General features: G+C 45.7%; 1 protein-coding gene across 7 annotated transcripts in view; it reads right to left on the bottom strand.

Moving 5' to 3' along the window:
• Window positions 1-25,603, bottom strand: part of LOC128688501 (uncharacterized) — a 784,466-nt gene that overhangs the window by 109,499 nt on the left and 649,364 nt on the right. For all 7 annotated transcript variants that reach the window (XM_070084425.1, XM_070084432.1, XM_070084431.1 and 4 more), the window contains one exon: window positions 21,154-21,388. In XM_070084425.1, the coding sequence (XP_069940526.1) occupies window positions 21,154-21,388 (235 nt within the window). The remainder of the gene's footprint in view (window positions 1-21,153; window positions 21,389-25,603) is intronic.

Here is a 25,603-nt window from a genome sequence, read left to right on the forward strand (position 1 = left end):
TATATATATATATATATATATATATATATATATATATATATATATATATATATATATATATATATATGCCGGGCATTTAGAAGAACAAAGGAAACGGATGAATTAGTAGTGAAGACAAACTCTATTCGTAGTACTGAGGGTAGGTGTGAGACTAACCGAAAAAATAGGAACCAACAACACTAATCCCTTGTAGGTTATTAGGTCAGACCAGGATCTCATACCTGAACCCCTTTCCCCCCGCCCCCAGTAATTACAACTCGGCGAAGGCAGGAAAAAACATCCATTGATGCAAAGGGCACAGTGTTCTCATTCGAGTAAAATGCATTGCACATCAGAGGTCGCCCAAGTACAGGTCAACAGTGAAAAATGAAGATGACAGTGAAGAGTGAGGAGGTGATCCATAACTGTGCCCAGAATATTTGCTTCAGGAAGGTTTCGAGGCCAATTCGCCTACACATTCCTGAGTTAAGGGCAAGAGAAGAATAGAAGAAAAAGAGCAGAGACTAACGCTAAGAAATTCAACACAAACAATATTAAATTAGCACAGGTTAGCCACAAGCAAACGAAAAAAGGGACAGGATGGAAGGGATAAAAGGTATTTCTTAGCAACTTAAACGGAGGATATAAATAAACGAACAACTGAAGAAGATGGGAACTATTTTGGAGAAGACGGATAAAGGGCATGAGAAAACAGGCCAACGGTGTTGAGAAAAAAACTCGAAAAATCTACGAGAAACGAAAAGAATTAGAAGACGTATAAATGGAATGGGAAGCCTAGAGAAGAAGGAAGAAAGGAAGCTGCCTCCGCTTCTCCTTTCCTGCTATGAAAGAGTTTTCTCCAATAGATCTAATAAGTAGGTGACCTGACACATCAGTGGCAAAACAGCCACTGATGTGTGATGTGACACAGCCCTTTTTCCCTCTTGGATAGCCATAATTTCCCATATTTTTTTATTCCGCTGAGGAGGACCTCAGATGAAGGTCGAGATATACAGAAAATTTTGTTTTACTCTTTTTCTCTCTCTACACGTGGGTTTCTACCTCCAATATACATACAATACTCAAAGTGAATCTGACAGTTTCTTAAAAGCATTAACTAATAAATCAACATAGTCGCTAAGTTGTAATGGCTTCTTGGGAATTTTATAAATAATTCAAGTTAATAATAAAGGAAATTAAGTTGAGTTATAGGAAATGCGACACAACTCCATTGTTAGGTAATCTGAATGAGTTAGACTGATTGAAATAATTTTTATATGTGAATTAGGAATTACGCTGGAATGATGGTGTCAAAGAACACATGCGATGATGGCTGGTTTGTTGGTATATTAGTTTTAACGCCAAGCGGCTGCACGATGGTCATTAAGGTTACATGTAACGTGTACAGTGTACACTAATGTACACCAATTAAGAATATTTTAACAGCCATTACAGGGAATAAAGTAAGCTCCAAATGTATATATACATGAATATATGGCCCTCTTTGAATATATATTGATGCTCACAGTGCAACATGAGAGCTATGCTTTTCAAAATGTATACAAAATGCAGATCTGGTAATCGTTGAGCACTAGCGACCTCTAGCTTAAGGGCTCGATACGACGTAAGCTGTCACTGACGTAATAAACCTTTAATAATAAGACCTTTAGCTAACCTGTGCCAGACTAAACCACCGCTTGTTGGTTAGACTTAGAACCTATCGACTGCACGAGAGTCATTATGGCCTTAATCCCTCAATGGGAGTTAGTGCAATCTCCTCACCGTACTCACACACACACACACACACACACACACACACACACACACACACACACACACATCACTTGGTGCTTTAATCCTGACTCAGCGAGCTAAGTGTTTCTGGGTTTAAATCCTATCCAATGCGCGAGTCATTTGAGCAGCAATCTGCCTAGTTGATAAATTAGACACATGTGCAACTCTTGGGTATCTTTATTGAGGAAACGTTTCGCCACACAGTGGCTTCATCAGTCCATACGAAGGAGAATCTTGAAGAACAGGAGGAGAATGAGGTAATCAGTCCCTCAACCTTGAGTCGATGTGGTCAGTCCATCAGTCCATCATTCTATTCAAGATTGATGGACTGACCACATCGACTCAAGGTTGAGGGACTGATTACCTCATTCTCCTCCTGATCTTCAAGTTTCTCCTTTGTATGGGCTGATGAAGCCACTGTGTGGCGAAACCTTTCTTCAATAAAGATACCCAAGAGTTGCACATGTGTCTAATTTATCAACATGTCGGTTCTCTCAACCATTCATCTACAAATCTGCCTAGTTATGAAAAAAATCGATGCCATTTGAATACCTAAAGTAGAATAGACTCACTCTACGGACACTGACATCAAGAATATTTTAACTCGTAAAATAGAGAATTATGCCAACTCTCAGTGCGTCTACTCAGGCTAACGTACCTCTGTACACTCTGTGAAAGTGACAAAATACCGGAATCTGTATGTCTGTTGATGTTTAGCATCTGATTAAGCCTGAGTTGCTAGCACTCGGGAAATACAATCGAGTTTACATGCTCTACTGGGTAGTGCACTCGCCTATTTGTGGTTGAAAGGGTCGAGACTCAGCCCTTGGCCCCGCTTCTTCACTGATCGCTACTCTCAGTGTGTGTATGTTGAGAATTTGCTTTAACCCCTATGTTAGGGATTATTCTTGGCTGGAGGTGAGCAAGTTACATGCAGCCTTAAGGACACTTTGTGTAGCTGAAAGGCTTTAAACACATTTAACCAACAAAATGCACCGTGTACCGTTGAGTGACTCGTAGTGTTTAAACATCTCTCTCTGAGCCACACATCTTGGAGCGATACAAATGGTATATACACGGACAGGTGTGTATCTGTCATGACACACAGAATATACACTGAGAGATATGTATCACTCTTTGAGTTCTACACATGGGATATTCAACTAGAGGTGTGTATCTTTCAGAGTAAATACACCGAGAGTTTACTTGAAATCTAATCTTCAGGATTGGGTGGGTTGCAAACGTAACGACCCTGATGCAGTTGACGAGCCTTGGTCCCAACAAACTGACTAGTGAGGTTCACATAATAGAATGACAGGTATTCGACGCAGATAATGAAGTTAGGGAAAAGTCACAAATATTTTCCTTATCTCAATGAGAGGTTACGGGTGATATATATATATATATATATATATATATATATATATATATATATATATATATATATATATATATATATATATATATATATATATATATATATATATATATAATTTCATATCTTGATTAACTGCAGTTAACACCATTCAAAAAAATGTGGATGCTAACTTTTTTATTGTGAAAATATTATACTTTCTTTTGTAAGTATCGTTATTGTCATGTTGCTTATAGTTGCTTAAAGTAACAATTGATGTATGAATATAGTTGCTTAAAATAACAATTTATGTATCAATATACAAAAAATTTGTATCTCAGGTTTATATATTTTTCCTTTGAGACCTTGACTGTTGGACGGTGAAATTACATATTTTTAAAAATTCTGAGTATATTGTTCTGTCTGCAAGTCTTAATTAAACTCAAACATTATTTTTCGAAAGTTATCTTTCACATCTCTCCAAAATAGGTGGGAGGTTTAAAATATACGGTCGACACATGTTTGGGAACCGCTGTTGTGATACAGTTCATCTGTTGCATAGCAGGACCTGTCTACCCGTTGTTACTTTGCCACACAATAACAGTGATGACCTACATCACTGTATGAGCTCTGTCACTGTCATGCGACGAAGCTCGGTGTCACAGTTTTGTGCCGCAGTGAATGCCACAGTTAGTGCCATAATCGGAAGTATAGTGCAACAGCCATTGTTTAATAATTTTGCTTGTCGCCCAAGCATTATCATGAGATTAAGACACATGTGCAACATCTGGGTATCTTTATTAGTCTACAATAAAGATACCCAGATGTTGCACATGTGTCTTAATCTCATTTTGTCGGTATTGTATACCATTCGTACACAAGCATTATCATAAATCCCTGGAGGAGCTTGGAGCACACATGCTTAAATAAACTCTACGCATGTGCAATTAATACCTACATATATGTAACTATCAATTACACATCTATAATATCTACAATTACTATCATTTAACATTTACAATATCTATTAATATTTACATATGTGTAACTACCACTTACATAGGTGTAACTACACTTACACATGTGTAACTTCAAGTATACACGCGTAACTTCACCTACACATGTGTAGTTGACATTTAAACATGTTCAACTGCCTACATATATGTAACTAATATCCGAACATGTGTAACTACTACCTGCACACAGGTACTTGCACCAACACCCACACACACATGTACCTGCACTAACACCCACAATATATATATATATATATATATATATATATATATATATATATATATATATATATATATATATATATATATATATATATATATATATATATATATATATATATATATATATATATATATATATATATATATATGTGTGGGGTATAAAAGAGAGTGAGTTTGGGAAAGTGTGTTGGCAGAAAGGTATAAACGCACTCTGGCACTCAGAGGGAGGTAATAGACGACACCAGCGATGACAAACGATCAGACGGACGTCGTTCAAACAACAGTGTGTTTATATTGGCCAGACTCTCTGGCCTGCTGTGTGAAGCTGTGAGGGAGGGTGACGGCGAGTGAGGGAGAGTTAGAGAGGGTGAGAGAGGATGGGGGAGGAAGAGGGAGAGAAAAGAGAGGGAGAGTGATAGAATGAGAAAGAGTAAGGGAGAGTTAAGGAGTATCGTCAATACATTTATTGGTAATGGGATAAATAATAGTAATAATTATAAGAGTAACAATAATAATAAGCTGCAGCATCTCCCTCCTTACTTCGGACACAAGTCCGGCTAACCGGTTTCCCTGAAACCCTTCTTCGCCTAGCTCACACTCTAACAGCACATCAACTCTTAAAAATCACTTGTCTCCAATCACTCCTATCATCATCATTTAGAAAATTCAAGGCTCTGAATAAAAAAAAATTATTCTGGAGTCCTTTCCACATCTTGCACTTTCCACTATATACAAAATAACTGCATTCAAACACTATATTCATTATGTTCAATCACTGTGCTCATTATGTTCAAACATTATACTCATTATGTTCAAAGGACGCCTCGTTTAATATACACGGATTGTACGTGAAAATAATGGGTCATTAACATTATTCGTTATATACGAGCCATTTGGATTAAAAAATAGAACAATTTATCTGAAGAAATATGACTTGCACTATGGTAATGGGGAGGGTAGGAAAGTGATGGGAGGGAAAGTGATGGCAGGGAAAGTGATGGGAGGGAAAGTGATGGGAGGGAAAGTGATGGGAGGGAAAGTGATGGGAGGGAAAGTGATGGGAGGGAAAGTGATGGGAGGGAAAGTGATGGGAGGGAAAGTGATGGGAGGGAAAGTGATGGGAGGGAAAGTGATGGGAGGGAAAGTGATGGGAGGGAAAGTGATGGGAGGGAAAGTGATGGGAGGGCAAGTGAAGGGAGGGAAAGTGATGGGAGGGAAAGTGATGGGAGGGAAAGTGATGGGAGGGAAAGTGATGGTAGGGAAAGTGATGGGAGGGAAAGTGATGGGAGGGAAAGTGATGGGAGGGAAAGTGATGGGAGGGAAAGTGATGGGAGGGAAAGTGATGGGAGGGAAAGTGATGGTAGGGAAAGTGATGGGAGAGAAAGTGATGGGAGGGAAAGTGATGGGAGGGAAAGTGATGATAGGGAAAGTGATGGTAGGGAAAGTGATGGGAGGGAAAGTGATGGGAGGGAAAGTGATGGTAGGGAAAGTGATGGTAGGGAAAGTGATGGGAGGGAAAGTGATGGGAGGGAAAGTGATGGGAGGGAAAGTGATGGGAGGGAAAGTGATGGGAGGGAAAGTGATGGGAGGGAAAGTGATGGTAGGGAAAGTGATGGGAGAGAAAGTGATGGGAGGGAAAGTGATGGGAGGGAAAGTGATGGGAGGGAAAGTGATGGTAGGGAAAGTGATGGGAGGGAAAGTGATGGGAGGGAAAGTGATGGGAGGGAAAGTGATGGGAGGGAAAGTGATGGGAGGGAAAGTGATGGTAGGGAAAGTGATGGGAGAGAAAGTGATGGGAGGGAAAGTGATGGGAGGGAAAGTGATGGGAGGGAAAGTGATGGGAGGGAAAGTGATGGGAGGGAAAGTGATGAGAGGGAAAATGATGGGAGGGAAAGTGATGGGAGGGAAAGTGATGGGAGGGAAAGTGATGGCAGGGAAAGTGATGGGAGAGAAAGTGATGGGAGGGAAAGTGATGGGAGGGAAAGTGATGGGAGGGAAAGTGATGGGAGGGAAAGTGATGAGAGGGAAAGTGATGGGAGGGAAAGTGATGGGAGGGAAAGTGATGGGAGGGAAAGTGATGGGAGGGAAAGTGATGCGAGGGAAAGTGATGCGAGGGAAAGTGATGGGAGGGAAAGTGATGGGAGGGAAAGTGATGGGAGGGAAAGTGATGAGAGGGAAAGTGATGGGAGGGAAAGTGATGGGAGGGAAAGTGATGGGAGGGAAAGTGATGGGAGGGAAAGTGATGCGAGGGAAAGTGATGGGAGGGAAAGTGATGGGAGGGAAAGTGATGGGAGGGAAAGTGATGGGAGGGAAAGTGATGGGAGGGAAAGTGATGGGAGGGAAAGTGATGGGAGGGAAAGTGATGGGAGGGAAAGTGATGGGAGGGAAAGTGATGGGAGGGAAAGTGATGGGAGGGAAAGTGATGGGAGGGAAAGTGATGGGAGGGAAAGTGATGGGAGGGAAAATGATGGGAGGGAAAGTGATGGGAGGGAAAGTGATGGGAGGGAAAGTGATGGGAGGGAAAGTGATGAGAGGGAGAGTGATGAGAGGGAGAGTGATGAGAGGGAGAGTGATGGGAAGGAAAGTGATGGGAGGGAAAGTGATGGTAGGGAAAGTGATGGGAGGGAAAGTGATGAGAGGGAAAGTGATGGGAGGGAAAGTGATGTGAGGGAAAGTGATGGGAGGGAAAGTGATGGGAGGGAAAGTGAAGGGAGGGAAAGTGATGGGAGGGAAAGTGATGGGAGGGAAAGTGATGGGAGGGAAAGTTATGGGAGGGAAAGTGATGGTAGGGAAAGTGATGGGAGGGAAAGTGATGGGAGGGAAAGTGATTGGAGGGAAAGTGATGGGAGGGAAAGTGATGGGAGGGAAAGTGATGGTATGGAAAGTGATGGGAGAGAAAGTGATGGGAGGGAAAGTGATGGGAGGGAAAGTGATGGTAGGGAAAGTGATGGTAGGGAAAGTGATGGGAGGGAAAGTGATGGGAGGGAAAGTGATGGGAGGGAAAGTGATGGGAGGGAAAGTGATGGGAGGGAAAGTGATGGGAGGGAAAGTGATGGTAGGGAAAGTGATGGGAGGGAAAGTGATGGGAGGGAAAGTGATGGGAGGGAAAGTGATGGGAGGGAAAGTGATGGGAGGGAAAGTGATGGTATGGAAAGTGATGGGAGAGAAAGTGATGGGAGGGAAAGTGATGGGAGGGAAAATGATGGGAGGGAAAGTGATGGGAGGGAAAGTGATGGGAGGGAAAGTGATGAGAGGGAAAATGATGGGAGGGAAAGTGATGGGAGGGAAAGTGATGGGAGGGAAAGTGATGGTAGGGAAAGTGATGGGAGAGAAAGTGATGGGAGGGAAAGTGATGGGAGGGAAAGTGATGGGAGGGAAAGTGATGGGAGGGAAAGTGATGGGAGGGAAAGTGATGGGAGGGAAAGTGATGAGAGGGAAAGTGATGGGAGGGAAAGTGATGGGAGGGAAAGTGATGGGAGGGAAAGTGATGGGAGGGAAAGTGATGGGAGGGAAAGTGATGGGAGGGAAAGTGATGGGAGGGAAAGTGATGGGAGGGAAAGTGATGGGAGGGAAAGTGATGAGAGGGAGAGTGATGAGAGGGAGAGTGATGACACGGAGAGTGATGACACGGAGAGTGATGAGAGAGAAAGTGATGAGAGGAAAAGTGATGATATGGAGAGAGAGAAGAGAAGAGGGAGAGTGATGAGAGGGAGAGTGATGAGAGGGGAAGTGATGGGATGGAAAGTGATGGGAGGGAAAGTGATGAGAGGGAAAGTGATGGGAGGGAAAGTGATGGGAGGGAAAGTGATGGGAGGGAAAGTGATGGGAGGGAAAGTGATGGGAGGGAAAGTGATGGGAGGGAAAGTGATGGTAGGGAAAGTGATGGGAGAGAAAGTGATGGGAGGGAAAGTGATGGGAGGGAAAGTGATGGTAGGGAAAGTGATGGGAGAGAAAGTGATGGGAGGGAAAGTGATGAGAGAGAAAGTGATGGCAGGGAAAGTGATGGGAGGGAAAGTGATGAGAGGGAAAGTGATGGGAGGGAAAGTGATGGGAGGGAAAGTGATGGGAGGGAAAGTGATGGGAGGGAAAGTGATGGGAGGGAAAGTGATGGGAGGGAAAGTGATGGGAGGGAAAGTGATGGGAGGGAAAGTGATGGGTGGGAAAGTGATGGGAGGGAAAGTGATGAGAGGGAAAGTGATGGGAGGGAAAGTGATGGGAGGGAAAGTGATGCGAGGGAAAGTGATGGGAGGGAAAGTGATGGGTGGGAAAGTGATGGGAGGGAAAGTGATGAGAGGGAAAGTGATGGGAGGGAAAGTGATGGGAGGGAAAGTGATGCGAGGGAAAGTGATGGGAGGGAAAGTGATGGGAGGGAAAGTGATGGGAGGGAAAGTGATGAGAGGGAAAGTGATGGGAGGGAAAGTGATGTAAGGGAAAGTGATGGTAGGGAAAGTGATTGGAAAGAAAGTGATGGGAGGGAAAGTGATGGGAGGGAAAGTGATGGTAGGGAAAGTGATGGGAGAGAAAGTGATGGGAGGGAAAGTGATGAGAGGGAAAGTGATGGTAGGGAAAGTGATGGGAGAGAAAGTGATGAGAGGGAAAGTGATGGGAGGGAAAGTGATGGGAGGGAAAGTGATGGGAGGGAAAGTGATGGGAGGGAAAGTGATGGGAGGGAAAGTGATGGGAGGGAAAGTGATGGGAGGGAAAGTGATGGGAGGGAAAGTGATGGGAGGGAAAGTGATGGTAGGGAAAGTGATGGCAGGGGAAGTGATGGGAGGGAGAGTGATGTGAGGGAAAGGGAGAAAGAAACGGCAAGACGGGAGGGGAGAATTGAGATTATAGGAATGATATTAACAGCCAGATGAGGCAGAAATTAAACAATTAGGAAAGTGATATCTCTAGGCCTTTTGTGTTGCAATCATCCTATCATCAGGAGCTTACAATGTTGCAGAATTGAGTAGGAAGCCCAAACAATATCGTTCAGGGCCTAGAGCTACAACTCATCTCCCCCTGTGGTTGCTATATATATATATATATATATATATATATATATATATATATATATATATATATATATATATATATATATATATATATTACCTGAAGTTTACCTGGAGAGAGTTCCGGGGGTCAACGCCCCCGCGGCCTGGTCTGTGACCAAGCCTCCTGGTGGATCAGAGCCTGATCAACCAGGCTGTTGCTGCTGGCTGCACGCAAACCAACGTACGAGCCACAGGAACCGACTTCAGGTGCTTGTCCAATGCCAGCTTGAAGACTGCCAGGGGTCTGTTGGTAATCCCCCTTATGTATGCTGGGAGGCAGTTGAACAGTCTCGGGCCCCTGACACTTATTGTATGGTCTCTTAACGTGCTAGTGACACCCCTGCTTTTCATTGGGGGGATGTTGCATCGTCTGCCAAGTCTTTTGCTTTCGTAGTGAGTGATTTTCGTGTGCAAGTTCGGTACTAGTCCCTCTAGGATTTTCCAGGTGTATATAATCATGTATCTCTCCCGCCTGCGTTCCAGAGAATACAGGTTTAGGAACCTCAAGCGCTCCCAGTAATTGAGGTGTTTTATTTCCGTTGTGCGCGCCGTGAAGGTTCTCTGTACATTTTCTAGGTCAGCAATTTCACCTGCCTTGAAAGGTGCTGTTAGTGTGCAGCAATATTCCAGCCTAGATAGAACAAGTGACCTGAAGAGTGTCATCATGGGCTTTGCCTCCCTAGGTTTGAAGGTTCTCATTATCCATCCAGTCATTTTTCTAGCAGATGCGATTGATACAATGTTATATATATATATATATATATATATATATATATATATATATATATATATATATATATATATATATATATATAATATATATATATATATATATATATATATATATATATATATATATATATATATATATATATATATATATATATATATATATATATATATATAAATATATATATATATATATATATATATATATATATATATATATATATATATATATATATATATATATATATATATATATATATATATATATATATGTCGTGCCGAATAGGCAGAACTTGCGATCTTGGCTTAAATAGCAACGCTCATTTTGCCATATAGGACAAGTGAAAATTTGTGTATGCAATAATTTCGTCAAAATCATTCTGAACCTAACGAAAAAAATATATTTCATTGCGTTTGCTTAGTACTAAATTATTGTAAACGTATTTAAAATATATTTAGTTGGGTTAGGCTAAAATAAATTGCTCTTGTTATAATAAGGTTAGGTAAGTTTTCTAAGATTCTTTTGGTGCAAAATTATAAATTTTTACATTAACATTAATGAAAAAATATATCTTTAAACGTATAAGATAAAATTTTAGAAAGGACTTAATTTTAAATGAGTTCTTGCTAATTGACCAGTTTTACATATTCGGCACGACATATATATATATATATATATATATATATATATATATATATATATATATATATATATATATATATATATAAGTAAAGAGAGTGTCCATTTTGTAGGTAAAAATATATTTTAATCAGAAACTACATTCATCTTTGCGTAGGTATTCAGGGAGCGGTGCCCCCACGTATGTGTACTCACCTATTTGTGGTTGCAGGGATCGAGATATAGCTCCTGTGTGTGTGTGTGTGTGTGTGTGTGTGTGTGTGTGTGTGTGTGTGTGTGCGCATGCTCAACAAGATCACAAGAAAGACGCTACATATTAATTCGCAATATAACCTCGGTGAAAAGTGTTAATATTTCCAGCTGTTCCGTGATCTCTCACATTCCCTGAGATCATGAACCATCACGAATGCGCTTCCGATATTGACTTTTACCTGTTACACGTAAGTTTATTTAGACACAGATACACATACGTACAGTTATCTTTCACAGTGTAAATTATCTAGGAGATCTCAAGAAGGTCAGACAAAGTGACTTATTTCCATTGGGGTCCTTGAATTATTTCCATTGGGGTCCTTGAATTATATCCATGGGGTAATTGAATTATTTTCATTGGCGTCCTTGTGTAATCCAGTGGGTCATTTGAAGGGCGGGTCCTTGATGCTGGTGTGAAGTGTTCTTGATAAAAGGGATGTAAAGTTACTCTCCCATTCCTCGGATCAAACTTTATTAACCCCTGTTCTGCATGACACTTCCCCTACCCCCGATAAGTTGAGCGCTTCTCCTCTCTCTATCTCTCTCTCTCTCTCTCTCTCTCTCTCTCTCTCTCTCTCTCTCTCTCTCTCTCTTTCCTCTCGTATTCTCCCTGTCCTCTGTTCTCATTCTCCCTCTCCTCTCTTCCCTCCTTACCCATCTGCTTTTCAATTCCGTTTCACTTCCCCTCTCACCGCTATCCCTCATTACCCCTCACCCATCACTTCTCATTAATCCCATTCCCCCTCATCCTTTATTCTTCTCCCACTCATTTCCCATTCAACTCCCACCCCCACCTTCATCAACCCTCATCCAACTCATCTCACACCTTTCCACCCATCATCCCCCGTCCCCTTTCTCTCACTCGACTTTCTCTCTCACCCCTATCCCACTCACCCCTCTCCCCCATTCACCCCATCTCCCACCCCTAGCGAGTGTAAAACAGAGAAGATAAACAGAGAGAATCAATACGGGAGCTAACACGGCCAATTACCCGGTGGGAGGGAAGGGGGGAGGGTAGGGAGGGGAAGGGAGAAAGGGGAGGGGAAGGGAGAAAGGGGAGGGGAAGGACGAAGAAGAGGGGAACGAAAACTGGTTGGGAAGGGAAGGGGAGAGCTTGTTTAACCAGTGGTGTAGGCCACACAACTGTCAGAGGTGGGCAGCAGGCAGGGGTGGGCAGCTGGCAGGGGTGGGCAGCAGGTTTTCACCCACCTCAGTATGAGTAATGACGGTGTGGTGGGGGTGATGTGGGAGGGGAAGGTGGTGGAATGTGGCGGCTGTTGAGATTGAGGTGGGCTTTGTGGTGGTGGTAATTGAATTGTGGTAGTTGGAATAGAATTGTGATAGTGGGAACAGAGCTGTGATGGTGGGAATAGAATTGTGGTGATGGGAATAGAATTGTGGTGGTGGTAATAGAATTGTGGTAGTTGGAATAGAATTGTGATAGTGGGAACAGAGCTGTGATGGTGGTAATAGAATTGTGGTGGTAGTAATAGAATTGTGGTGGTGGTAATAGAATTGTGGTGGTGGTAATAGAATTGTGGTAGTTGGAATAGAATTGTGGTAGTGGGAACAGAGCTGTGATGGTGGTAATAGAATTGTGGTGATGGGAAAAGAATTGTGGTGGTGGTAATAGAATTGTGGTAGTTGGAATAGAATTGTGATAGTGGGAACAGAGCTGTGATGGTGGTAATAGAATTGTGGTGATGGGAATAGAATTGTGGTGGTGGTAATAGAATTGTGGTAGTTGGAATAGAATTGTGATAGTGGGAACAGAACTGTGGTGGTAGTAATAGAATTGTGGTGGTGGTAATAGAATTGTGGTGGTGGTAATAGAATTGTGGTAGTTGGAGTAGAATTGTGATAGTGGGAACAGAGCTGTGGTGGCGGTAATAGAATTGTGGTGATGGGAATAGAATTGTGGTGGTGGTAATAGAATTGTGGTAGTTGGAATAGAATTGTGATAGTGGGAACAGAGCTGTGGTGGTGGTAATAGAATTGTGGTGATGTGAATAGAATTGTGGTGGTGGTAATAGAATTGTGGTAGTTGGAATAAAATTGTGATAGTGGGAACAGAACTGTGGTGGTAGTAATAGAATTGTGGTGGTGGTAATAGAATTTGGGTGGTGGGAATAGAATTGTGGTAGTTGGAATAGAATTGTGGTAGTGGGAACAGAACTGTGGTGGTGGTAATAGAATTGTGGTGGTGGTAATAGAATTGTGGTGGTGGTAATAGAATTGTGGTAGGTGGAATAGAATTGTGATAGTGGGAACAGAGCTGTGATGGTGGTAATAGAATTGTTGTGGTGGTAATAGAATTGTGGTGGTGGTAATAGAATTGTGGTAGTTGGAATAGAATTGTGATAGTGGGAACAGAGCTGTGATGGTGGTAATAGAATTGTGGTGATGGGAAAAGAATTGTGGTGGTGGTAATAGAATTGTGGTAGTTGGAATAGAATTGTGATAGTGGGAACAGAACTGTGGTGGTAGTAATAGAATTGTGGTGGTGGTAATAGAATTGTGGTGGTGGTAATAGAATTGTGGTAGTTGGAATAGAATTGTGGTAGTGGGAACAGAGCTGTGATGGTGGTAATAGAATTGTGGTGATGGGAAAAGAATTGTGGTGGTGGTAATAGAATTGTGGTAGTTGGAATAGAATTGTGATAGTGGGAACAGAGCTGTGATGGTGGTAATAGAATTGTGGTGATGGGAATAGAATTGTGGTGGTGGTAATAGAATTGTGGTAGTTGGAATAGAATTGTGATAGTGGGAACAGAACTGTGGTGGTAGTAATAGAATTGTGGTGGTGGTAATAGAATTGTGGTGGTGGTAATAGAATTGTTGTAGTTGGAGTAGAATTGTGATAGTGGGAACAGAGCTGTGGTGGCGGTAATAGAATTGTGGTGATGGGAATAGAATTGTGGTGGTGGTAATAGAATTGTGGTAGTTGGAATAGAATTGTGATAGTGGGAACAGAGCTGTGGTGGTGGTAATAGAATTGTGGTGATGTGAATAGAATTGTGGTGGTGGTAATAGAATTGTGGTAGTTGGAATAAAATTGTGATAGTGGGAACAGAACTGTGGTGGTAGTAATAGAATTGTGGTGGTGGTAATAGAATTTGGGTGGTGGGAATAGAATTGTGGTAGTTGGAATAGAATTGTGGTAGTGGGAACAGAACTGTGGTGGTGGTAATAGAATTGTGGTGGTGGTAATAGAATTGTGGTGGTGGTAATAGAATTGTGGTAGGTGGAATAGAATTGTGATAGTGGGAACAGAGCTGTGATGGTGGTAATAGAATTGTTGTGGTGGTAATAGAATTGTGGTGGTGGTAATAGAATTGTGATAGTTGGAATAGAATTGTGCTAGTGGGAACAGAACTATGGAGGCGGTAATATAATTGTTGTGGTGGTAATAGAATTGTGGTGGTGGGAATAGAATTGTGGTAGTGGGCACAGAATTGTGGTGGTGGTGATAGACTTGTGGTGGTGGTAATAGAACTGTGGTGGTGGGAATAGAATTAGAGTGGTGGTAATAGAACTGTGGTGGTTGGAATAGAATTGTGGTGGTGGGGATAGAATTGTGGGGGTGGTAATTGAATTGTGGTAGTTGTAACACAGTTGGGATAATGCGAATAGAATTGTGGTTGTGGTAATAGAATTGTCGTGGTGGGAATAGAATTGTGGTGGTGGGAACAGAATTGTGGTGGTGGGAATAGAATTGTGGTGGTGGGAATAAAATTTTGGTGGTGGGAATAGAATTTAGGCAATGGGAATTTATCTGTGTGGTGGGAATGGGTCTGTGGTGGTGGGAATGTGTATGTGGTTGTGGTGGTAATGGCTCTAAAGTCGTGTAAATACGTCTGTGATGGTGGGAATTGGGCTGTGGTGGTGGGAATGAGTCTATGGTGCTGGGGATGGGTTTGTAGTGTCAGTCTGTTTATTTGTCTATCTGTCTGTCTGTGTCTGTGCCTGTGTATGTGTCCGTCTGCTAATTTTTTGTGTTTGTCTGCCTATCTTTCTGCCTGCCTGTATGTCTGTCTGTCAAGGTGTGTCTGCCTGTCTAATTCTCTACCTGCTGTCAGTCTGCTTATTTATCTGAGTTTGTCTGCCCGTGTCTGTGTCTTTCCGTGTCTCCCTGTGTCTCTCTGTGTCTGTCTGTGTCTACCTGTGTCTGTTTGTGTCTGCCTGTATCTGATTGTGTCTGCCTGTGTCTGTCTGTGTCTGCCTTGTCTGCCTGTGTCTGCCTGTGTCTGCCTTGTCTGCCTGTGTCTGTCTGTTTGTCTGTCTGTCTGTGTCTGTCTGTGACTGTCCGTGTCTGCCTGTGTCTGTCTGTGTCTGTTTGCTTCTACCCTTGGTAAAAGACCGTGTGCAGCAGCTCCTGGTCACCCAGAGCAGTGTGTCCGGCCCTGATAGTCTCCCAGACTAGTGTCTGGCCCTGGTGGTCTAGACCAGTGGATCTGGCTCTGCTGGTCTCCCAGACCAATGGGTCTGGCATTGGTGGCCTCAAAGACCAGTGGGTCTGGCCCTGGCAGTCTCCCAGACCAGTGAGACTGGCATTAGTGTTCTAGACCAGTGGGTCTGGCTCTGGTGGTCTCAAAGACCATTGGGTCTGGCATTGGTGGACTCCCAGAACAGTGGGTTTGGCTCTGAAAGTCTCCCAGACTAGTGGGTCTGGCTCAGGTCGTCTGCCAGACTAGTGGGTCTGGCCCTAGTGGTTTAGACCAGTGAGTCTAGAACTAGTGGTCTCTCAGACCAGTGAATCTGGCTCAGATAGTCTGAAAGACCAGTGGGTCAGGCCCTTTTGTTCACCCAGACCAGTGGGTCTGACTCTGGTGGTATCCCAGACCAGTGGGTCGGGGCATGGTGGTCTCCCAGACCAGTGGGTGTAGCCATGGTGGTCTTCCAGACCAGAGGGTCTGGCCTGATGGTCTCCTAGACCAGTGAGTCTGGTTCGGGTGATTTCCCAAACCAGTGGGTCTGGCCCTAGAGTCTTCTAGCCCAGTGGGTCTGACACTGATGGTCTCCCAGACCAGTGGGTTTGGCCCTGGTTGTCTCCCAGCCAAGATGGTCTGGCCCTAGTGGTCTCCCAGGCCAGTGGGTCTGGCCCTAATGGCCTCATAGACCAGTGAGTCTGGCTCTGGTGATCTCCCAAACCAGTTGGTCTGGCCCTTCAGTCTTCTAGACCAGTGGGTCTGGCCCTGACGGTCTCGCAGACCAGTGGGTCTCACCCTGGTTGTCTCCCAGACAAGAGGATCTGGCGCTAGTGATCTCCCAGACCAGTGGATCTGGCCCTGGTGGTCTCCCAGACCAGTTAGTTTGGCCCTGGTGGTCTACCTGACCAATGGATCTGGCCCTGGTGGTCTCCTAGACCTGTGGGTCTGGCCCTGGTGATCTTACAGACCAGTGAGTCTGGGCCTGGTGGTCTCCCAGACCAGTGGGTCTGGTCCTGGTGGTCTCCCAGACCAGTGGGTCTGGCCCTGGTGGTCTCCTAAACCAGTGGGTCTGGCCCTGGTGGTCTCCCAGACTAGAGGGTCTGGCCATGGTGGTCTCCTAGACCTGTGGGTCTGGCCCTGGTGATCTCCCAGTCCAGTTCATCTGGCTCTGGTGGTCTCCCAGATCAGTGGCTCTAGCCCTGGTGGTCTCCCTGACCAGTGTGTCTGGCCCTGGTGGTCTCCTAGACCAGTGGGTCTGGCCCCTGGTGGTCTACCTGACCAGTGGGTCTGGCCCTGGTGGTCTACCTGACCAGTGGGTCAGGCACTGGTAATCTCCCAGTCCAATGGGTCTGGCCGTGGTGGTCTCCCAGACCAGTGGATCTGGCCTTGGTGATCTCCCACACCAGTGGGTCTGGCCTGGTGATCTCCCAGTCCAGTGGGTCTGGCCCTGGTGGTCTCCCAGACCAGTGGGTCTGGCCCTGGTGATCTCCCAGTCCAGGGGGTCTGTCCCTGGTGATCTCCCAGACCAGTGGATCTGGCCCTAGCGATCTCCCAGACCAGTGGGTCTGGCCCTGGTGATCTCCCAGACCAATGGGTCTGTCTCTGGTGACCTCCCAAACCAGTGGTTCTGGCCCTGGTGGTCTTCCAGACCAATGAGTCTGACCCTGGTGATCTCCCAGTCCAGTGGGTCTGGCCTTTGTGGTCTCCCAGACCAGTGGGTCTGGCCCTGGTGATCTCCCAATCCAGTGGGTCTGGCCCTGGTGATCTTCCAGTCCAGTGGGTCTGGTCCTGGTGATCTCGCAGACCAGTGGGTCTGACCCTGGTGATCTCCCAGACCAGTGGGTCTGTTTCTGGTAATCTCCCAAACCAGTCGGTCTGGCCCTCGTGGTCTCGCAGACCAGTGGGTCTGGCCCTGGTGGTCTCCCAGACCAGTGGGTCTGGTCCTGGTGATCTCCCAGTCCAGTGGGTCTGGTTCTGGTGATCTCGCAGACCAGTGGGTCTGACGCTGGTGATCTCCCAGACCAGTGGGTCTGTTTCTGGTAATCTCCCAAACCAGTCGGTCTGGCCCTCGTGGTCTCGCAGACCAGTGGGTCTGGCCCTGGTGATCTTCCAGTCAAGTGGGTCTGGCCCTGGTGGTCTCCCAGACCAGTGGGTCTGACCCTGGTGATCTCCCAGTCCAGTGGGTCTGGCCTTGGTCTCCCAGACCAATGGGTTTGTCCCTGGTGATCTCCCAGTCCAGTGGGTCTGGCCCTTGTGGTCTCCCAGTCCAGTGGGTCTGGCCCTGGTGATCTCCCAGACCAGTGGGTCTGGCCCTGGTGATCTCCCAATCCAGTGGGTCTGGCCCTGGTGATCTCCCAGTCCAGCGGGTCTGGCCCTGGTGGTCTCCCAGACCAATGGGTCTGGCCCTAGTGATCTCCCAGTCCAGTGGGTCTGGTCCTGGTGATCTCGCAGACCAGTGGGTCTGACCCTGGTGATCTCCCAGACCAGTGGGTCTATCTCTGGTGATCTTCCAAACCAGTGGGTCTAGCCCTTGTGGTCTCCCAGTCCAGTGGGTCTGGCCCTTGTGGTCTCCCAGACCAGTGGGTCTGGCCCTTGTGATCTCCCAGTCTATTGGGTCTGGCCCTGGATGTCTCCCAAACCAGTGGGTCTATCCCTGGTGATCTCCCAGACCAGTGGGTCTGGCCCTGGTGATCTCCCAGACCAGTAGGTCTGACCCTGGTGATCTCCCAGACCAGTGGCTCTTTCCCTGGTGATCTCCCAGATCAGTGGGTCTGGCCCTGGTGATCTCCCAGTCCAGTGGGTCTGGCCCTGGTGGTCTCCCAGACCAGCGGGTCTGGCCCTGGTGATCTCCCAGTCCAGTGGGTCTGGCCCTGGTGGTCTTCCAGGCCAGTGGGTCTGGCCCTGGTGATCTCCCAATCCAGTGTGTCTGGCCCTGGTGATCTCCCAGTCCATTGGGTCTGGCCCTGGTTTTCTTCCAGACCAGTGGGTCTGGCCCTGGTGATCTCCCAGTCCAGTGGGTCTGGCCCTGGTGATCTCGCAGACCAGTGGGTCTGGCCCTGGTGATCTCCCAGTCCAGTGGGTCTGGCCCTGGTGATCTCGCAGACCAGTGGGTCTGGCCCTGGTGGTCTCCCAGACCAGTGGGTCTGGCCCTGGACGCCTCAGATGAGGTTAATTTCCTATTAAATATTAGTCAATTTGACCTGAGCTCAATGTTAAGATCAGTGCATCTGCACTCTATGACCTCCCTGCCCTCTGTAACTTCCCTGACCTTTGTGACCTCCGTTTTCTGTGACCCCCTACCCTCTGTCACCTCCCTGTCCTCTGTGGCCTCCCTTTTCTCTGTGGTCTCCATGGTCTTTATGCCTCTATGGTCTCTGTGGCCTATGTGATGTCTGTGGTCTCTGTGTCCGCTATGGCCTCTGTGGCTTCCGTAACCTCTGTGACCACCATGGCCTCTCTGTCTTTAGTTGCCTCTGTGGTCTCCGTGACCTCTTCGGCTTTTTTGACCTTTGTGGCCTCCATGACCTCTGTGGCCTCCACGACCTCTGTGGCCTCCAAGACCTCTGTAGCTTCCGTGACCTCTGTGGCTTCTGTGACCTCTGTGGCTTCCATGACCTCAGTGGCTTCTGTGACCTATGTGGCGTCCATGATCTCTGTGGCCTGTATGACCTCTTTGGCTTTCAGAACCTCTGTGGCCCCCATGTCATTTGTAGCTCCCGTGACCTTTGTGACCTATGTGGCCCATGTTTCCTCTATGATCTCTGTGACCTCCATGGTCTCTTTTCACATCTCCCTCCATCCCTCTCCTCCCTTTCTGTCTCCAGTTAGCTATTACCTTCTTTCTTTCCTCCGTCTACCCCTCTCCTTTTATTTTCCATCCTCATTCCTCCCTCACTCCCACTCATCCCACTCATCTCACCTCCTAACACCCGGAGACGGGGTTGTTAGGAGGTTGTTGTTTCGAAGGTTTGCGTGTGGTAACTTAAAATCTCTCTCTCTCTCTCTCTCTCTCTCTCTCTCTCTCCTCCAGGGGCGGATCCACTATGAAACTAATGATGCTTAACCTTCAGGGCCTCTAATCCCTTAGGGGCTCCAAAAGCCACTTTTGTCCACATAACTCAAAAATTTTGGGTCTACTGTATGAGAAGGGGTTGCCAAGGGGCCCCCATAACAGTTCAAGCTTCAGGGCCCCCCGAAAAAATGTAGGTCCGCCACTGCTCTCATCTTCTAGCCTCACGCAGCTCTACGGGATTACAGTGAGGATTTTCTGCTCCATCTGTGTTATGGATGCCATCGGTGATTAGCTCAGCGGGACGACACTGCATCCATTGTTATGGTCCTTCTTAACCCCTCCACCATCACTGTTTCTAGGCTAGACACCCCCCATCCCCCCCAAAAAAAAGGGAGAGGAGGAGAAGAAGAAGATGAAGAAGAAGCAGAGGTCGATTAGGACGACTATGAAGTAGGATGAGGAGAGTTGGAGGAGGATGAGAAGCAGAAGCTGGAGGAGGATTACGATGAGTTGAAGGATAGGATGAGTTGGAGGATGAGCAGGATGAGGGGTTGGAGGAGGAATTGGAGGAGGAGGGGAAAGGGAGGAGGAGGAGGAGGAGGAGAAGGAGGTTGAGGAGGAAGAAGATAAAAACAAATGTATTTGTTAACAATAGACACAAGTGCAAGAGTTGGGTATCTTTATTGTTAAAACGTTTCGCCCAGAGGAAGTAGGTGTAGTAGCGAAATGAAGATGATGTAATCAATCCATCAACCCTGGAGAAATAGTATTTGATTGGTCAGTCCCTCAGCCTGGAGGAGAGTTCACCTTCATGATCTGAAACAAGGTGGTCAGTCCCTCAGCCTGGAGGAGAGTTCACCTTCATGATCTGAAACAAGGTGGTCAGTCCCTCAGCCTGGAGGAGAGTTCACCTTCATGGTCTGAAACAAGGTGGTCAGTCCCTCAGCCTGGAGGAGAGTTCACCTTCATGGTCTGAAACAAGGTGGTCAGTCCCTCAGCCTGGAGGAGAGTTCACCTTCATGGTCTGAAACAAGGTGGTCAGTCCCTCAGCCTGGAGGAGAGTTCACCTTCATGGTCTGAAACAAGGTGGTCAGTCCCTCAGCCTGGAGGAGAGTTCACCTTCATGGTCTGAAACAAGGTGGTCAGTCCCTCAGCCTGGAGGAGATTTCACCTTCATGGTCTGAAACGATATGAAGCTGAAGCAGAAGAATGAAGTCAAAAATGCTGTCGAAGGTGAGGTGGAAGATCTCGACGGCGTCGTAGGGGACGGGATTCACTAGTAGAAGTAAGAATGCAGCTCCCAGTGGAATCCAACCTTTCTCACTCTTAATTAGTAGTTAAGCGATGAGTGTGGAAGATGTCCTCTGTACCAAGATACCGCTGTGATACAGTGTCTGACGGTTATCTTGAAAATGATATAAAACCCCGCCAAGTTAATGATTACGACACATGTGCTAAAGTTGCACGTGTGTCTTAATCGTCAGCTTATATGTAATTATACCATTTTCAACACAAAAGTACTTGTATAAATAAAAGGACCAACAGCACCATCACTTGTCACCACTACTACAACCTTACTACAACCATTTCTCACCACTACCACCACCACTACCCTCCCATACCATCATTTCCGTCACCACCACTAACACCACCACTTCTCACCACCCCCACCAACCAACCACTCACCTCTGATTCCTGTACTTGATGTTGATGGCGAGGAAGATGGAGGCCATGACGATACCAGATGAAGCTATGGTAACCAGGATGGCGTAGATGCTGATGTTGACACTGGTCTTCTCGATAAGCTTGACGGTGCGGTCAAGCGGAGGGTTGCCTCCTGGCCAGTAGATAGGGTGTCCCTTGTCCAGCTCAAGTACGTTCTCGAAACCATCAAATTCACCTATCTTCACCTCCCTGCCACCTGTGTGGGAGATGGGGGGACGTAGTTGAGAGAGAGAGAGAGAGAGACAGACAGACAGACAGAGAGAGAGACAGACAGACAGATAGACAGAGAGACAGAGAGAGAGACAGAGACAGAGAGAGGGAAAGGAAGGGAAGGATATGGGTCAGTAGAAAAAAAAAACATATATTAATACACGTACAGAAAAAATCACATTTCTACAACACTATACACGTTTCATACATATTGCCTAGTGCAGATTTAATTCCTCAAGACCCAGAACCTCTTGCACGACCTTCCATCCTATCCAGAACCTCTTGCACGACCTTCCATCCTATCCAGAACCTCTTGTACGACCTTCCATCCTATCCAGAACCTCTTGTACGACCTTCCATCCTATCCAGAACTTCTTGCAGGACCTCCTTCCTCCCCAGAATCTCTAAAAGGATCTCTTTCCTCCCCATATCCTCTTGCAAAACTTTTTCCTCCCAAGAACCCCGTGCAGAACTTCTTTCCAACCCTAAACCTCTTGCAGGACCCTCCTTCCTTACCTGAACCTATTACAGAACAATCCTTTCTCCCCAGCCCCAGGTTATCTTGCAGAACCCTCCTTCCTCCCCAGACCATCTTGCAGAACCCACGTTCCTCCCCAGCCCCAGACTATCTTGCAGAACCCTCCTTCCTCCCCAGACCATCTTGCAGGACCCTCCTTCCTCCCCAGACCATCTTGCAAGACCCTCCTTCTTCCCCAGATCATCTTGCAGAACCCTCCTTCCTCCCCAGACCATCTTGCAGGACCCTCCTTCCTCCCCAGACCATCTTGCAGGAATCTCCTTCCTCCCCAGACCATCTTGCAGGACCCTCCTTCCTCCCCAGACCATCTTGCAAAACCCTCCTTCCTCCCCAGACCATCTTGCAGGACCCTCCTTCCTCCCCAGATCATCTTGCAGAACCCTCCTTCCTCCCCAGACCATCTTGCAAGACCCTCCTTCCTCCCCAAACCATCTTGCAGGACCCTCCTTCCTCCCCAAACCATCTTGCAGGACCCTCCTTCCTCCCCAGATCATCTTGAAAAACGCTCCTTCCTCCCCAGACCATCTTGCAGGACCCTCCTTCCTCCCCAGACCATCTTGCACAACCCTCCATTCTCCATAGAACCTCCTCCACCACCAAATTCTCCCTCAATCGTTAGCAATCGCATAGTTGATGGCAATCAATAATCAAGAAGTTGATGAATGCACATGTGCAACTCATGTGCAACATACGTGCAACAAAAACACACTGGTATGCCACATGTGTGTTGCTTACACAAACAACTGACAATCTTGTATTCTCTCTCCAGAAGGGGGAAGAGGATTCTTTAATGCCAGTGAAGAGCTCTTGTTTCATGGAAATGGAGTTACCTTCCCCTTCCTTTAGAATAAATTTGAATGACTTTACGAGGTGCTCTGTATGGCCCTTACGGGCTTAGCGCTTAACCATGAATATATTAATAATAATAATAACAATGATAATAGCAATAGAAGCAGTAACAGTAGTAGTAGTTGTAACAATGATAATAATAGTAATAATAATAATAATAGTAATAATAATAATAATAATAATAATAATAATAATAATAATAATAAATGAGCATACATTAATACTCTTTTGAGTTTCATATTTCCCAACAATTTCTTCTCTTATTTTTCGAAACTTTTTTCTGTTATTTCCCTACACTTTTTTCAATTATTTCTCTGTACTTTTTTCTATCTCTGCAATTTCTTCTCTTATTTCTCTGCGCACTTTTCTCTCTCGTTTCTCTGCACATTTTTATTTTTCCCCCTTCAACTTTATTCCTATTTTTCATTAAGAAATAGCATTTACTTTTCCCTTGAGTAAACGATATGTATTATCAGTCCTAACGAGACTCGCCACCTACATAAGTAAGAGGAGACGATGAACCAGCAAGGCTGGACCTTGTATTCATCTTCAACAGTTCAGACGTAGGGGAAATCACACTCCCAAGATAGTGAATAATTGGCATGAGCTGGTTGGAGAGGTGATGATGAGGGACAAAGATTGTATAGATTCCACTGGGAATGGGTACGATCGGTCGTTGGTGGTGGTGAGGGGAATGAGGACGCAGGTCGACAGTAACCAATAGGCGGTGCCAGGAGATATGGCTCAACTTCTGCAAGCACGGCGAGTTGAGTACGTAAATACATATACATGCGCACGCGCGCTCACGCACACACACATACACACACAGGGAAGAATGAAGAGGTGAGGCCAGGACCTATGAATCGACACCTGCAACCACAATTAGGTGAGTACACGGTGGCGCGGGAGTAACAACAACATTAGTGTTCAGTGAATTTTAGTGTTTTGTGGCTTACCCAAGTAAACTACACGTATTACTGAACGTGACAACCCCTGAAGCGAATTACAAGGTGCTCTCAGTCAGGTGATATTGAGGAGATGAGAGGACTAGTCAGAGGTGAAGCTGATAGCTACTTAGTAGGAATACTTCTAACTGGGGGTCCAAAAGTGATGATAGCAGTGATGTACAACCCACCACCAAACAGCAGAAGACCAAGACAAGAATGTGATGGGAGTAACAGAATGATGGTGGCCACAAGGAGTGGGAAAGTCTGGAGCCACATGGGGGACCGGAGACATGGAGAACCAAGCTGCTGAAGATGGTGCTGGAAAGCTTCATGTACCAAAATGTTACGGACACAACCAGAGAAAGAGGAGACGATGAACCAGTTCAGACGTAGAGCAAATCGCACATGAAATGCTCCTCGGCGCTAGAGTTAACAATAAAGAGCGAGGCAGGATGAGAAGAACAGGAGAAACCAAACTTCAGAAAAGGAAACTACACATATGTGAGGCAATTCCTGCATGAGGTGCAGTGGGTAAGAGAGCTAAAAGGAAAGACAATAAATAAATTGATGGTTTAGCCGGAGGTGTGAAGAGGCCAAGGCCAAGTGTGCTAGAGTTCGTAAAAACTATAGAACGTAAAAGACTCGAGAAAACAGGGAGCAGAGCCAAAGAACCAGAAATGATAAGGAGAGAGGCCCAGAGGAAATACATGAATGACATAGCATCAAAAGCCAAATCTGACCCAGAGTTGTTATACAACCACATCGGGAGGAAAACACCTGTCAAGGACCGGGTAATCAGACTGATGAAAGGAAGGGAGCGACCAGGATGTATGTGAAAAACTCAGTTCAAGATTCAGAGAGAGGTATTCACAGTGGACACAGAGAGGCTTCCAGCATACCGAGGGAGTAGGGTTCACCAGCAAGTGCTGGACACACTGCACACAACTAAGGAGGAGATGAAGAAACTGCTAAGTGAACTAGATACCTCGAAGCCGGTGTGTCCAGAATACATCTCACCGTGGGTTCTGAGAGAGGGAACAGATGCACTATCTGTGCCGCTTAAAATAATCTTCAATAAATCTATTGAAACAGGGCAACTGCCTGAGGTGTGGAAGACAGCAAATGTAGTCCCAATTTTTAAGAAAGGAGACAGACAGGTAGCACTAAATTGCAGACCTGTCTCGCTGATATGTATAGTATATAAAGTTATGGAGAAGATTATCAGGAGAAGAGTAATGGAGCACCTAGAAAGGAATGGGATGATACATGGCAACCAGCATAGCTTCAGTGAAGGAAAATCTTGCATCACAAACCTACTGAGTTTTACGATAAGGTAACAGAAGTAAGACAGGAGAGACTGGGATGGATAGACTCCATCTCTTTGGACTGTAAGAAGGCCTTCAATACTGTACCACGCAAGAGACTGGTTGAAAAGCTAGAGAAGCAGACAGGAATAGCAGAGAAAATACTGCAATGGATCAAGGAATATAACGTGTGCTAGTACGCGACGAGGTATCAGAGTGGGTACATGTGTCGAGTGGGGTTCCGTAAGGGTCACTCCTGAGTCCAGTGCTGTTTCTAATATACGTGAATGACATGACAGAAGGGATAGAGTCAAAGGTTTCTCTGTTTGCAGACTATATGAAGCTATTGAGAAGAATACAATTGGACAAGGATCAGGAAAACCTGCAAGGAGATCTGGACAGGCTGCAAGCCTGATCCAACAAATGATTCCTGGAGTTTAACTCCAGCAAATGCAAAGTCATGAAGTTTGTGGAAGGACAAAGAAGACTGCAGACAAAGTACAGCCTAGGTGGTTAAAGGCTGCAAAACTCACTCAAGGAAGAAGACTCTGGGGTGAGTATCA

Source organism: Cherax quadricarinatus, chromosome 13 (assembly GCF_038502225.1).
Source record: "Cherax quadricarinatus isolate ZL_2023a chromosome 13, ASM3850222v1, whole genome shotgun sequence".
Classification (NCBI taxonomy): domain Eukaryota; kingdom Metazoa; phylum Arthropoda; class Malacostraca; order Decapoda; family Parastacidae; genus Cherax; species Cherax quadricarinatus.